Source organism: Anser brachyrhynchus (assembly GCF_964034855.1).
Source record: "Anser brachyrhynchus genome assembly, chromosome: 22".
Taxonomy (NCBI): Eukaryota; Metazoa; Chordata; class Aves; order Anseriformes; family Anatidae; genus Anser; species Anser brachyrhynchus.
The window spans coordinates 2191900-2206533 of record NC_137715.1 but is presented as its reverse complement, the minus strand read 5'-3'; the positions used below and the strand labels follow the sequence as shown (position 1 = coordinate 2206533).

Sequence of the window (14634 nt, the reverse complement as noted above, 5' to 3'; positions counted from 1 at the left end):
AAGTGCTGCTCCGCAACGGGCACAGATAAGCCAAGTGGAAAATGATCTGAGGTTTTCCACTCTAAGTGGCCATGTGGCAGAGCGATTAGGTTCTCTGCACAATGATGCATCTGCGCTGGTCTAACCTCGCTGCTTAAAATAGCGCTTCTACCAGTGTGTCTGTGGCTGCCGGTGTAAATTGAGTTTCAGAGCCCTGCGCTAGACCCTTGTGAGCGAGCAAAAAGCGATGGGCAAATTACCGTGCGGCCCAGTGGCAGCGGCCCAGGCGCTGTGCGAGGCTCTTCCCTAACACACGGCAATGGCCTGGGCCCAAGCTCTGCATGCGGCCCCTCCGCGGGGCTGGGGGGGGCCTCAGGCTGTGTCCCCCTGTGCTGCCACCCCTGAGGGCTGCGCAGCCCCGCACAGCACCTGCCTCCTTTGCACACACGCATGGGCGAGGACTCGCTGTTTTCTTTGCGTCAAAATTAACTTCAAACCTGATGGAAAACCTTAATTTGCACTTCAAAGCGCTTTGCAGCAGTCTGTGAGCATGAGCAGAGCCTGAGCTGATGCTCGTTTTTTTTCTGGGCCCTGTTTGCGGCACAGCCCGGCCCCGTGGCTCCCGCTGCCCCTCACGGGGTGACCGCTCCCGGGCTCGCCAGGGCTCTCCTGGGGCACCCCCAGCCCCGGTTCCTCCTCTCTCGGCCGTGCACCAGATGTGACGCGCTGCTTCCCTGGCAGAAATTCAGATGGAAATGGCTCTGCTCCGCTCGCAGCAGCCCATTAGCAGCCTGATGCCTGTCCTGGCTGCAGGGCAGCGTGAGCGGGGGGAGGCAGCAGCAGTGCATCAGTCTCCAAAAACCTCCCGGGCCCAACGCTGCGATTTTGGCTCGGGAAGGCCCGGTGCTGTGCCCAGGTTTGGCTCCAGCCCTGGGGCTGCCGCAGCGTTCCCCAGGGGACCTGCTGATGCGGGGCGGCGGGGGTCCGGCCCTGCTGCCAACCACCCCTCTCCCGCTCCAAGAGCGAAGCTCCCGGGTGCCGAGTGACGTCCGCTGAATCACCGCCGCGCTCTCACGGCGCAGCCGAGCCGCCATCCAGGCGATGATACAGCTGCGCTATACATAGCGCCGGGAGGGGGGTCTGCGGCAGGGGTGCAGGATGGGGCCCCGCGGGAGCGCCTCTGCCAGGGGCTTTGCTGCTGTTGGCTCTCTGTGGGGACGGGGCTGCCATGCTCAGCCCAAAGCGCGGCGTGCTCCTCGCCGTTTCCCTACCCCGACGCCTCTTCCCCCAGCCCCGGCACGAGCCGTCGCGTGTTGGAGGCCGATGGAGGGGCCGGGAATCGCTCCCGTGCTGACGCCTCCATCACCAGCGCCTGAACGGGAGCGGAGCTGCCCAAGCCATGCGCTGGGACGCGGCTCCTGGGCTCCATCTCGCAGCCGAGGGCCTTGGCAGGGACTCGCACGCCTGTGGGGCTGGCGGCAGTGCCGTGGGTCCGTCCGCGTGGTGCCGTGGGTCCGTCCGGCTGCTCCCGGCTTCCAGGCTGGCACCGGGCCCCGCTCCCCGAGCCGGGGGCTGCTGGGGTTTGCCCCCAGAGCGGGGCTCAGCTCGCTGGGGGAGCCCTCGGAGGCAGCGGCAGCGGCAAAAGCAGAGCAGCTATTAATAACCCATGTGCAGCAAAGTGAAAAAAATGTAATTCCATAATGGAAACGGCTCCGAGGGAACAATTCAGGGAATAAAATGTTCTCCCAGCCCCCACAGCATGTGGCTGCGGCTCTGCTCAGCCCTCGGCCCCACCGCGACGGGGCCGGCGATGGGAGAGGAGACGAAAGGAGCCCCCCCCCGCCCCCCGGCTCTCTGCCCCAACGGGGGCCGGGGGCAGCCCCGGGCACTGCCCGAGGGCTCCGGTACCGGGGCTCCGGTCCCCGTGGCGCTGCTCAGGGGGGAGGCGGGGGGCTGCAGCGGGCGGGGGCTGGGGCGCGCCGGCCCCGGGGGGGCACTGCCCTGCTCCGGCACCGGCACCGGCACCGGGACCGCGGCCGGGCGGGGGCGGCCCCGGAGCGGAGCCGCGTCCCGGCGGGCGGCACCGGCGCGGCCCGGGGCGGTACCGGCGCGGCCCGGGGGGAGGGCGCTGGCGGCCGCCCGGTGCCCACGTGGTTTCGCGGTGTCTCCGGAGCGGAAGAAACGGCGGCCGGGGCCGGGGCTGCGGCGGGGGCGGCCGGGACCGGGACCGGGGCTGACACCGGCACCGACACCGCGACCGGGGCCGGGGCCGGGGGAAGGAGCCGCATCCCGGCGGGCGCCGCCGCCGCCGCAGCGCCGCCCCTCCCGGTGAGTGCGGGGCCTGGGCCGGGGGCGGGCAGCGGGGGAAGGAACCGGAACCGGGCTCCCCCCGCCCAGGCCGGGCTCGCCGCAGCCCCGCCGCTGCCCGGCGGCTCCCGGCCTCCTCGGGCCCGGCCCCGGCCCCGGCCCCGCTCCCGTCCCCTCCTCCGGCCCGGCCCCCTCCCGTTCCCGGCCCCTTTCCCATCCCCGCCGCCGTGTCCCCGTCGCCATCCTCGCCCGCCCCCCCTCGGGCCCCGTCTTTGTCCCCATCCCCATCCCCTTCCCCGCCCCGCTCCCCAGCTCGACCCCTTCTGCGCCTTTGTCCCCGGCTCCATCCCTGGCCCCGGCCCCCCCCGGTTCCCCCTGCCCACCCCCGCCCCGTGCCGTGCGGGCTCCCCGGGCAGCCCCGGCGGGGGGGGGCTCGGGGGGGGGGGGGTCGGGGCCGAGCCGGGGCTCGGGGCGCGTTACCGGGGGCGCCGAGGAGCCGCAGGCCCCCGGGGTCGCGGGGGGTGCCCCCCCCCCCCCAGCCTCGTGCACACGCACGTGCACGCCGCCGCACCGGGGCCTCGTGCCCGCCGCGCCCCCGGGGCGCTCCCCGGCACCGCACCGGGACCCCCGGGCTCGCCGCCTCGCCGGGGCACTGCCCGCGGGGCCGGGGGCGCGCCCCCTGCCCGCCTCGCTGCTCGCCCCCCCTCGTGCTTGCCCGGCCGCCGGCCCCCCCCGCAGCCCCCCAGCCGCGGGGAGCCGGGTGCTGGGGCTGGCACCGGCCCTGCCCGCTGCCGTCCCCCCGGCGCTCCGTCCCCACGCAGGGAGCTGCAGCCTCGGTTTTGCTCTCTTTAAAGGCGCCCGCAGGCCTCCAGGAGGGGCCGGCTGCTGGGAACCAGGAGGGAGCGAAGCCTCGCGGAGCCTCGGGGACCTCCTGCGTTGCCCCCGGAGCCTAATGCCAACGCCGCCGCCGCCGCCTCTCGTGGCCGACCTGCCGAGCGCCCGCCTCGCTGCCCGCGCCTGAGGCGCCCGCGCCGCAGCCCTGCCCAGCCCGCACCGCCTCGCCCCGCGCCCGGGGCCCGCTGCAAGGCAGGTGTCACGAGGGGTCCCGCCGTGGTGCACTTGGGGAAACTGAGGCACCGTGCAGGGGGCAGCAGGGCCAGGCGCCGGGCTCGGTACCCCGCTGGGAAGCTTGGTTCCGGTGTCCCCATGCCCTGCGTGGTGCCCCCCAGGGCACCCTCCAGCCCCAGGACTCTTGGGTCTTGCTTTGAGGGAGCCCCCAGGGACTTGGGGGGTCCAGCCTTGGCTTTCGCATGTTTCTGGGGGCCTTCTGTTTCCCCACAGGGGAATGATGATGGTGCCCTCCCTGCCCAAGCAGGGGGGGATCCCGGGGTGCCCCGTCCCCTCTGTCACTGCCCCAGGGCGTGGATTTAAAGCCCTGAGGACAGCAAGTGGGGACAGATGAGGGGCTGCGGTGCTGGGGGTTTTGTCTGCGTTTCGTGGTCCCCATCCCAGCAAAGGCTGCAAAGCTCAGCCCAGGGCTGCCTGCCCCCCCCCGGGCCTTCCCAGGAGCTGGGGGCACGGGGAGCAGCCGGGGGTTCTGCACCCAGGGCTGGGGCAGCGAGAGCGCCGGGCTGGCCCCGGGCTGTCCCCGCCTGCCACCCTGCAGAGCTCGCCTCCCTTTCCTGCCTGCTGCAATGAATTATTTGTGTGGCCGCGGCTCCCGGATGAGGCTGCGCCGCGCCGCTGCCCGCGGGTGGGATGGGGCGAGCTGCCCCCGCTGCCTCCTGGCCTGCTCCGGGCGCGAGCTCCCTGCAGGCTGGGTGGCCGCTCCGCCACACGCTGGGCCGCAGGGGCTCCCGCTAATTGCATGCCTCGAAATAGCGACCAGCTCGGGGGGGACAGCTCCGCTGCCAGCAGCCTGGCCCCCGGTGAGTGCGGGAGGGCACTGGGCAGCAGAGCCTTTCAGGAGCCTCTTCGGCCCCAGCACCCTGCTCACAGGTGGCTTTGTGACTGTTGTTCTGGGGACAAATCCTGCCGTGCTGGGGCTGAGAGCTGGCCAGGCAGGATCAGGCCTCGCTGGGGCTGTGCTGTGAGCCAGGTAGCTCCTGGGGGTGAGCGGCAGCGCCGGTATATAGGGCACCGCGCGGGCTCCGTGCCGCGTGGGAGGGCGGAAAGCAGCTCGCGTGCGTTGCGGGGTGGGAGTCGGCGGCACCGGCCGCTATTTCTGGCACTCGCTCCCTGGGGGACGTTGGGAAAGTCACCGCGTCCCCCTGGGGCTGCTCCGCCGGGATGCTCTCTGCCGTCCCGGCTCCTTGATGCCAGCTCCTGCCCTCCTCCCCAAGCATCTTGGGGTGTCGCTCATCCCCTGCTCCCTCCCTTCTGTGGGCAGGAGAGGTGACACGTGGCCCGTGTCCCCCCGCTGCAGGGACCTGTCCCCTCTGGCCTGCCCGGCGGCCCTGCAGCTCCAAGGGCGCCTGAGCTGCTGCGGCCGCGTCTGTCCCCGCCTCACCCCGGGGTGCTCGCGTCCCCCCAGGCAGGACTCGCGCGGCGCCATGGACTCCATGTTCGAGGACGACATCAGCATCCTGACGCAGGAGGCGCTGGGGCCGGATGAGGACTGGCTCGACAGCCCCAACACCGACCTCTCGGGTGAGATGTGCTCGGCCTCCCACTTCGCCCTCATCACCGCCTACGACGACATCAAGAACCGCCTCACCGGGCTGGAGAGGGAGAACTCCACGCTCAAGCGGCGCCTTAAGATGTACGAGGTCAAGGTGAGGGCCTGGGGCCGTGGGCTGGGGGGGGCTGGGGGCCGGGGGTCCCCGCTGACGGCTCTGCCCCGTGGCCGCAGTACCCGCTGATCGGCGAGTTCGGGGAGGAGCACATCTTCTCTGTCTACGAGGCCAAGGAGACGTCGCTGCTCAAGAGCGAGAAGGCGTCGCTGCAGCAGCAGCTCAACCAGTTCCAGCACGAGGTGAGCGGGGTCGGGGGCACTGGGTGCTGGGGGGGGGGTCCCCAGGCCGTGTGCTGACCCCCGCCCCTGCCCTGCAGCTGCAGAAGAGCAAGGAGCGGGAGGAGCAGCTGGATGAGATGATCCAGGCCTACGAGAAGCTGTGCGTGGAGAAGGCAGACCTGGAGTCGGAGCTGGGCGAGATGGTGGGCGCCTGCGGCTGGCAGGGGCACTGGCGGGGGGGGGGGTCACTGGGGTCCCCTTCCCCACGCTGGGCAAATCACTTCTCCCCCAGCGAGCTGCGGTGGCCTCAGTGCTGCTGTCAGTGCCACCGCCGGGACTCGGCGGGGATGCGGTGACGCAGGGCCGGGGGCTGGCGGATCGGAGTGCCAAGCTCCGGGTGTGCAGGAGGCGTGGGGGCAGGATTAATTGGGGGGCGGTGGGGCTCACCCCTCTGCCCCCCCCCGGCAGCGGGCGCTGGTGGAGACGCACCTGAGCCGCATCCGGAGCCTGGAGCAGCAGCTGCGGCAGCGCGACGGCGGCGCCTTCCCTGGCCTCGGCGCCCCGCTGCCGGGCCAGGAGGTGCCTTTCCTCTCCCTGCACCCCAACCCCGCGCTGAGCCACGGTGAGCCCCCCTCGCACGCACCACGGCTCCCCCCCGGGGGCCAGCCTCTGGCAGGGCCCCCCGCGGCCGTGGTGCTGAGCCGTGCCCTGCCCGCAGTGCTGGATCGGCCCGCGGGCTGGCCGAGCCGCGGGCTGGAGGCCCCGGGCCGGCTGGAGGCCGAGCTGGAGGCCGCGCGGCAGGAGGCTCAGCGCGCCCAGCACCGCGAGGAGCACCTCAAGGCCGAGTGCGAGCGGCTGCAGGCGGAGCTGAAGCACCTGCAGGACACCCGCGAGCAGGTACGGCGTGGGCAGGATGCGGCCGTGGGGACGCGGGATGGGGGCCGGGGGCTCACGGACGTGCCCTGTCCCCAGGAGCAGTCGGAGCGGGACATGGCCTGGGTGAAGAAGATGGGCGACGACCAGTAAGTGCCCGGGGGTGCGTGGGGTGCGGGCACGGGGGGGACCCCGGGAGGATGGGGGTACGGGGGGGGACACGGACACGGGGGGTGCTGGGTGGGCACCCGCTGCCCCATCGCCCTCCCTGGGGGCAGGACGGGGGGGGGCTGCCCCTTCCCCACCGCTTCTCTGCCTCGTTGCGGGGGGGGTCCGGGCGGGGGGCGCCGCGCCGGGGGGGGGGGGGACCGGGGGAGCGGGGACTGCCTCCAGAGGGCGCTGCTGCCGCGCAGGCACCGCGCCGAGCCGAGCCGGGCCGAGCCGAGCCGTGCTGTGCGGTGCGGTGCGGTGCTGAGCCGTGCCGAGCCGTGCTGTGCTGCTCCGTGCCGAACCGTGCGGTGCCGAGCCGTGCAGTGCCGAGCCGTGCGGTGCCGAGCCGGGCCGAGCCGTGCTGTGCTGCTCTGTGCAGAGCGGTGCGGTGCTGAGCCGTGCCGTGCTGCTCCATGCTATGCTGTGCCATGCTGCGCTGTGCCATGCCGTGCTGTGCGGTGCGGTGCCGAGCCGTGCCATGCCATGCTGTGCTGTGCCGTGCTGCGCCGTGCCATGCCGTGCTGTGCTGTGCTGTGCGGTGCCGAGCCGTGCCGTGCTGCTCCGTGCCGTGCCGCTCCGTGCCGTGCCATGCAGCTGGCAACGCCAGCGGCACGCCCGGGCTGCTCCCGCAGTTACCGTCTCTGCACGACCCCCGCCAGCGGTTTTTTGGGGATTTATTTCCATTCGCACGGTGCAGCTGGGCGCGGAGCCGCCGTGGTGCCGGCAGCAACGGGGGGGTCCCTGCTCGGAGCCTCTGCCCGGCCTCCCCCTTGCTGCCGCGCTGAGCCCCAGAGGCACCACCCGGCTTCAGGAGAGGGGCCGGGAACCCCCGGCCTCGGGGGGGTCGGACCGAGGCACCCCCAGGTTTGGAGCAGGCCCAGGGGAGCTGTCGGGCTGGGCCAGGCCAATGCAGGGCACGGTGCGGCGATGTCCCCCCGAGCAGCCCGCTCCTCTCTGGCAGCAGCCCCGTTACGCCGCTCCCCTCCTCGTTCCAGCCCCAGGCGCCCCTCCCCACGCTCGGGACGCGGTGGGGGCTCCGTTCCCTCGCCCCCCACGATGTGCAGCAGGCGGGCGCCGCGCTGCGTCTCCTCCGGGCGGGCGGCGAGGTGCCGGGGCCGGCAGCCGCGTGCGGCCGCGCCGAGCTGTGGACAGATAAAAGCTGACGCGCGGGACTCGTGGGGCGCGGGGACGGGAGGGTGCCGGGGTTTTTTCTCCTCCTTTTTCTCGCCGCGACGGATGCTTCTGCCGTTTCTTGTCTCCCTGGAGAAAATCAGCGCCTCGGTCGCAGCGGGGCCGTCCTGATCCGCGCTGATTTCCCCCCGAGGCTGGGGCCGACCGAGGGCTGCCGCAGCCCCGTCTCCCCGCCTCGCGTCCCAGCAGCCGCCCTTCACCCCCCGAGCTTCCTCCCTTTAATTCGCTTTGGTTTTGGCAAAGCTCAGCCCCACCGTGGCTGGGAGAGGCAGGTGTGTCCCCCCCCGCGGAGGGTCTCTGCCCCTGCCCTTGCCATCCAGCATCCAGCCCTCCCCTGGAAACAAAGCCCCCAGCGCGCTGTTAACGATTCCCAGACCCTCTCCAATTGGGGTGGGGAAACTGAGGCACCGCAGGCTCCGTGCCCTCTGCCCGCAGACAGCAGCAGAGCAAACCCCACTTTTGGGGGCGCTTTAGCCCCTTTCCCAGGGCTGGGATGGGGAATAAGTTTTTCCTCCACGGCGCTGTCTTTTCTTGTAAATAAGGCTCTTTTTTGTAACCTGCTCCTTTCCACCACTTTTTTTTTGGCGTGAAGGGCACGTTATCTCTGCTTTTCATCTTTGGGTGACTTTTCTTTCTTTCTTTTGCCAAATTAGTCAGCCTGCCTCTGTAGTGCGCCCGCAAGGGCAGGACGGGTTGGGGTTTGACTCACTGCCTTCGATGGCAGCGCTTGCTTTTGTTGTGGAGGCGGCCACGCGATCGCCGCTGCGGCGCCTGCTCCTTTTTTGGGGGGAAAGGAGACTTTGAGCCAATTCCTGGTGCAGCCACGGCAAAGCGTCTTCGGTGACCTCAGCAGCGTGGAGGGAAGCACCGACCTTTTCTTTTTCCCTCGATTTTGCCTTTTTTTTGTCCCTTCCCAGCTCCTGGCCGCTCCCGCCTGCACTAAGGCCCTTTCCCAGCCAGGTGCGGGGAGGCCAGCACAGCCCCAGGGGTCGGGGCTGGGTGCGGATGGGGTCGGCAACACCTGCAGCGCGGGGCTGGTCCTGGGGGGGGACAGGAAGATGCTGGACAGTGCCACAGGACCTGGGGGTGTTTCGTGGGATCTGTCCCGTGTGAGATCTCCAGCGGTGGAGGTGCTGAGAGCAAGGGGCGCTGGCTGCGGGCTGTGGGGGGCACATCCCCGCTGCCCTCCCGTGCCGCCGGCTTCCCCGCTGCCACGTTAATTTTAATGGGCTTTTGTGGGTTTTAATGAATCCCAAGGGCCGTCTCCCTGTGCAGGGTGGGGTGGGCTGAGCACACTCCCCTCGGTGCGCAGGGGCACGGTGGCACCTTGGGGACGTGCCCAGTGGCTGCAGGCTGACGCCAGCCCCCCCGTGGGGCCGGCAGCCGGTGCTCGGTCCCGGTGTGACCCTGTGCACCCACGGGTGCTGCTGCCACACCTGCCGGCCTCCACACCTCCTGCAGCCGCGGCAAGGAGCCTCCCCAGCCTCGCTCTCTGTCCCCGACGTCCCGCAGGCTGACAGGGTGCGGAGCCAGGAGGGGTGCAAGCAGGAGGGGAGCAGGATCTGTCCCGCGGCCCCTGGCTTCGGTGGCAGTGCCAGGATGTCCCCGCGCCCCTCTCCCAGGCAGCAGCTCCCCGGGGCCCCGTCCCAGTGGCGGGGGGGCAAGAGGTCGGTGCCCAGCCGTACCCCCAGCAGCCCTGGTGCACGCTCTCCCCTGCCCACCCCCTGCCCACGCGCAGATGCCAGATAAGCCTGTGGTTTGTGCTTTTATTTAAGGGCTCCTTCTTGTTTACCAGGCGTAACTTGCTCGAGGTCACCCCTTCCTCCCTCCCCAAGCAACCGCAGGCCCCATGTGGAGGACGGGGCCCCCCCCGTGCCCAGCACCCCCTGCCTGGCTGGGGGGGGGGCGCGTCCTGCTCCTGCACCCACCAGCTCCCCAGCGAGTGGGGGGTCTGTGCTGACCCTGGTGGCAGGGAGGAGCCCCCCCACGCCCGGCTGGGGCTGGGGGCACTGGGGGGCACCTTGCGGCCGGGCGGGAGCGAGGTGATGTGGTTGGCAGCGCTGCCCCGTGGCGGGGGAAGTGGCACTGCCCCCCCCCCCCCCCCCAAAAGGCCCCACCGCAGCGCTGGGCAGGATGCGGGGTCCCTGTCCCCATGGGGCAGCTGGGACCCCAACCTCCCCCCCCCCCCCCCCCCCCAGGGCTGCGAGCGCCCCTGCAAGTTGTGTGCTTTTATAGGGGATGGAAGGGGGGGGCCTTAAGCCCTGGCCTCCCCCATATTTCACCAGCCACCACCTGGGGATCGCAGCTGTGCTCGCAGCCCTGCACCATCCCGCCCTGCCCCTCTGCCACCGCCGCCCCCAGCCCTCTCCTGGCCGTGGCATCCCTCCAGGGACACCAAGGGACAGCAGGGGCAGCGGCGCGGGGCAGGAAAGGTGGCAGGGGGCACGCCTGGGCCAGCGGGAGCCCCGCGGGATCCGGCTGCTCCCGCCAGAGCAGTGTCGCTCCCCGGCACTTCGGGGCCTGTGGGCGGCTGGGTTTTCGGCAGCTGTTTTGTTCTCACGTCTTATCTGCAGTTGCGTATCAAAACTCACATTTTATCCTGAAACAGCAATTTTTCAGGGTGTGGGGGAGCTGCACCGATCCTCCCCAAAAGCCCGGTGGCTGCCCTGGCTCCGGGAGGGACCCTCGGAGCCGCTGGTCGCCCCCCGTCCCGGTGCTCTGGCCGGGCTCCGGGCTCGATGCGGGGCTGGGGGCTGCTCGTCGCCCCGCTCACCCCGGTGCTGCGCGCTCCTCCACCCCAGCGCTGCGGTTTTCACACTTCCTCCCTGCGCTGCAGCGTGACTTTGAGAGGAGCGGGGTGGCCCCGGGGCAGGGGGTGCTCCGGTCAGCCAAAATCCAGCACCGGAGCCGGGCCCCCGCTTAGAGCTGCGGCTGCCGTGCCAGCGCTCCCCGGGCTCGAAGTTGGGTCAGGAGCACTGAGGGACCCCAGCGCTCCGCAGGGGGAAACTGAGGCAGCCGAACCCGGGCACCGAGAGCCCAGCCCCGGGTGGGGGCACGCACAGCACCCGTGTCTCCTCTGCTTCTTGGGGGGGGGGAAGCAGGGCGGGAAGCTGTCAGCGATGCCTGGCTAAGGCAGTTTGGGAAATGTCCCATGCGGCCCCCCCGGAGCCACCCAGCAGGGCCGTGGGGCCTCTGGGGATGTGACACGGGACCGAGCTGGGGAAACTTCATCTTTTCTTTTCCTTTTCTTTTCCTTTTCTTTTCTTGCCCGTGATAAGATCGCAGGGGAGGCAGCGCGGGGCAGACCTGTCGGCTGCTGTTACGAGCGGCGTCTCCCGGGTCCCGGGGGTGTCACAACGGCTCAGTTCAACTCGCCGTGCGCGGCGGCGGGCGCGCCGAGCCTGACAGCCCCGCGGGAACCTCAGGAGATGGGTTCTCCCTTCACATCACCCGGGAGAATATGTTTTTTAAAAGTGACACCCAAGTTGGGGGAGAATTGATGACTTTGTCAGGGCCTTTGAAAGCTGTTGGTGAGCTCAGTGCCCACCTCCAGCGCCTCGTGCCTGCGCTCCTGCTCCTCCCGGCCCCTGGGCAGCAAGGCATGGCTGCAAATTTCCCTTTTGAGTCACGGAGCCCGGTTTGGGGTCGTTTTGGGTGCGCCCACAGTGCCTGGTGCAGGGAGGGCGCTGCTGGCCTGGGGGACCAGGGGTGCTCTGCCCTCGGTGACGCGCTGTCCCCGCCGCAGGGTGAACCTGGCGCTGGCCTACACGGAGCTGACGGAGGAGCTGTGCCGCCTGAGGAACCTCAGCTCCCTGCAGAGCCAAATCCTCCGCGCGCTGCTGCAGGAGAAGAGCCTCAACGGCGGTAAGAGGGGCCGGGGGTGCTGCAGAAAATGAAGAGCGTGCTGACTGCCCTCGTCCTCCGGGCTCTGCAGCGCTCCTGTGCATCCATCCCAGGAGCACCCCAGGGATGCGTCCCGGGAGCATCCCTCCTGGGAGCATCCGTCCCGGGAGCATCCCTCCCACCGGCTCTCCAGGGCCCCCCCATCCATCCGGGGTGCACACAGGTGCCGCTGAGCTGAAGGGAGCATTTTTTGTGTCTCCCCCCTCCCGTTTTGCTTTGCAGGCCAGCGCCACTCCCCGCTGTCCCAGTGCCACTCGCCGGCCCAGCAGCGCCGCTCGCCCGCCCCGCAGTGCCCCTCGCCCGCGCCCGGCCGCTCCCCGGCCCCGCAGTGCCAGTCCCCGGCGCTGCAGCGGCGCTCCCCGGCCCCCCAGTGCCAGTCGCCCGCCCAGCAGCGCCGCTCGCCCGCCCCGGGGCCCTGCCAGTCGCCGGCCCAGCAGCGCCGCTCGCCCGTGCCCACCTCCAGCCCCTCGCCCGCCCAGCAGCGCCGCTCCCCGGCCCCGCCGCCCTGCCCGTCCCCGGCCTCGGCGTCCCCGCACCGGCTGCCCGGCGAGAGGATGGAGCTGGGCTACGCCAAGCCCTCCAGCCGCCACATCAAGGCCGGCTTCCAGGGCCGCCGCAGCTACTCGGAGGTGAGCAACGTGGCCCTGTACCAGCAGAGCCGCTCGCTCTGGCTGCAGCCCGAAGCCTCGACGCTCCCCAAGCACCGGCCCTACGGCGAGGTGTACCTGGGGGGCACGGGGGCCCCCCTGAGCGCCCGCGAGCCCTTCGAGGAGCACGTGCGCTTCGAGAAGCAGTCGTCGGACGAAGAGGACTGGGCGGTCCCCAGCCCCCCCAGCCCCGAGGTGGGGGCTGTCCGCTGCGCCTCCTTCTGCGCCGGCTTCCCCATCCCCGACGCCGCCGCGCACCGGGCAGCTGCCGCCTATGCCAGGACCGAGCACGCCCAGTCCTGGCCCTCGATCAACGTAAGAGGGACCCCTGCCCGCCCCAGGGCCCGGGGCGGTGGGTGGGGGCAGGCAGGGGCCGGGACCCCTCCTCCTGGCAGCCCTGCAGCGTGCCTCGGTTCCCCCCGCGGCTCCCCAGCCCGCGCCCAGCGAAGGAGCACGATGGTGGGAGGGGGCTGGGGGCGAGGATCGGGCCCGGGCCCTGCGGAGGTGGGCTCAGGGCTGCCCCTGTGCCCACAGCTGCTGATGGAGACGGTGGACTCGGAAATCCGGAGCTGCCCGCTGTGCCAGCTGGCCTTCCCCATCGGCTACCCGGACGATGCTTTGATAAAGCACATTGACTCGCACCTGGAGAACAGCAAGATCTGAGCTCCTCCGCCCGCGCCGCCCTCCTGGCCGCGGGCTGCCCCCTCCCCGGACTTTGGATGCTGCATGAGAACACAAGGAGTGACACGGCTCCGAAATACCTCCAAGTATTCAGTAGCTGCGGAGGGACTGACCCCACAGGAGCCCCAGGCCCCTCCTGGCCTCGCGTGTAAGTGGGTTTTCCCCACTCCCCCTTGCCCAGTCCCTGCATCCACGGAGAATTTGGATGCTCGAACCAGGATGCTCTGGGCTGGGTCTGGGGGCTGCTGGTGGGGACCCGCCTGCACCCATGGGTTTCTCTGCTTGATCTCAGGGAGGATTTGAGGGACTGGGTCCTGGATCTGGCCCCCAGAAAGCAGGTGAAGGGAAGGGGCTGCCCCTTCTGGGGCCCACTGGGTCAGAATTGGCTGGGGGGGGGGCTGCTTGTTCTTGGTCCCCCACCTCTTCCCACCAGTTCAAGCATCTTTCCAGTCTTTTACATTAAAAGCATCGCCCCCCGCCCCCATTTCTCCCTTCTCCCCACAACGATGCTGCTGAGAAACAAACCCCATGGCCCATGGCACAGCATGGACGTCCCGCACCACTGCACTGAGCTCTGCGGCCGCCGGCACCCCTGGTCCCTGCGGGGCCGTGTGGCCGCCTGCCCAGGCCCCACGCCCCTGGCCCCCACCCGCACCCCCCACGTTCGATCTACCTCAAAGCCGCCGAGAGGCCCCCGACGTCGGGAGGGGGGGTCTGCGGCACCGTCCCCCCGCCGCCGAGCCCCTCCACGCTGCATGCCCCCCGTGCCACGGCGCGCACGTCCACACGCACCACCCGAGGGCTGGCCGGGGTCTGGCCCCTGCTCCCTCGGGGTCCCCGCGCAGGGGGACCCGCACTCTGTGAAACGCCGCCGAGTCCAATAAAACCCTTCCCCAGTGCCCAAAACACTGCTGGGAGCCAAAGCTGCCACCTCTCTGCTGGTCCCCGGGGAGGAGGGGGACAGGCTGCGGGTGTCCTGCAGTGGGGCGCGCGCTGCCTTGGTGTGTCCGGCCCCGGGCCCCCCCGGACAGCGTCCCCTCGCACTGGTGCCCATGGGGTGACCGGGTTCGGGGTGCCCGTTGCAAGTAACCTACTAAGATGGCCCCGTTCCCAGCGCGGCGGGATGTTTCGGGTTTACTGCTGTGGCAGGCAAGAAGAAATAGGACAATCTAAAACAAAACAAAACCGCCGTGAACCCTGGGGGTGATGGCACGGCCGAGCCCCAGCCCCCGGTGCCAGCGCTGACAGCAGCGCTGGAGCTAGGCCAGCGCCCGCGGGGTCCCCGTGCAGCTGGGGAAATCCTGCCCTGAGCCTGCCCCAGGCCTGGGGGGGCTGTGGGTGCGTGGGGGGACGGGGGCGGGTGGGCGCATGGGGTCGGTGGCACGAAACACCAGCCCCAAGCCCCCTCTGCTCCTGAGCCGCTCCCTGTGATGGTGCCGAGCGTCACCGCGGTTCCTTGGGGAGGGTAAAATGGGCATGGGGGCCCCCAGCCCCGCCGGGACCCCCCGCTCCGAGCAGCTCCGCTCTGCCTCATCCCTGCGGCGTGGGACAGGCGGAGGGGGCGAGAGAAACGCCCGCAGCTCAGGGGCGAGCTGCGAGGCCCCGGCGCGGCGGGGCCCAGACCGCAGCGGAAGCCGGCAGCCGGCGAGGTGCCGCTGAGCGCAACGCAGCTGGGGCGGGGGCGCACCGCGGGGCGCAGAGGGAGGGGGCACCCCTCGGGCATGACACCGGGGGAAGGTCGCCAAGAGTCCCCGACGGGCACGCTCGCACCTCTGCCGCTTGCCCCCGGCTTTGATAGCGGCCGAAAGGTGCCTGCGAGCCCTGCCCCGGGGTGGGGGTCGGGGTCCCGGGGGGCAGCAGCCGCGGGGGGGGGCAGGTGGGTGCAGCTGC

The 14634-nt window shown here is 70.9% G+C and overlaps 1 protein-coding gene across 2 annotated transcripts; it reads left to right on the top strand.

Moving 5' to 3' along the window:
* The first annotated feature begins 3117 nt into the window (after positions 1-3117).
* On the top strand, positions 3118-14563 carry TBKBP1 (TBK1 binding protein 1). Of its 2 annotated transcripts, XM_080564754.1 has the most exons (10): positions 3118-3376; positions 4824-5060; positions 5138-5260; positions 5338-5442; positions 5708-5861; positions 5958-6136; positions 6212-6261; positions 11259-11377; positions 11639-12378; positions 12598-14563. In XM_080564754.1, the coding sequence occupies exons 2-10, from the start codon at positions 4839-4841 to the stop codon at positions 12724-12726; spliced, it is 1821 nt and encodes a 606-aa protein (XP_080420880.1). In that variant the 5' UTR covers positions 3118-3376; positions 4824-4838; the 3' UTR covers positions 12727-14563. The 2 variants fall into 2 exon arrangements, with proteins under 2 accessions (XP_080420880.1, XP_080420879.1); XM_080564753.1 differs by lacking the exon at positions 3118-3376 and having other exon boundaries at positions 3388-5060.
* Positions 14564-14634: the final 71 nt, after the last annotated feature.

What these genes read in the sequence shown, in the direction of transcription:
- TBKBP1 (XM_080564753.1), top strand. Translation starts at nt 4,602, where the DNA reads ATGCCAGCTCCTGCCCTCCTCCCCAAGCATCTTGGGGTGTCGCTCATC. An exon ending in CAACCCCGCGCTGAGCCACG is followed by an intron (nt 5,862 to 5,957) that starts GTGAGCCCCCCT and finishes CCCTGCCCGCAG; the next exon opens with TGCTGGATCGGCCCGCGGGC. An exon ending in TGCAGGACACCCGCGAGCAG is followed by an intron (nt 6,137 to 6,211) that starts GTACGGCGTGGG and finishes CCCTGTCCCCAG; the next exon opens with GAGCAGTCGGAGCGGGACAT.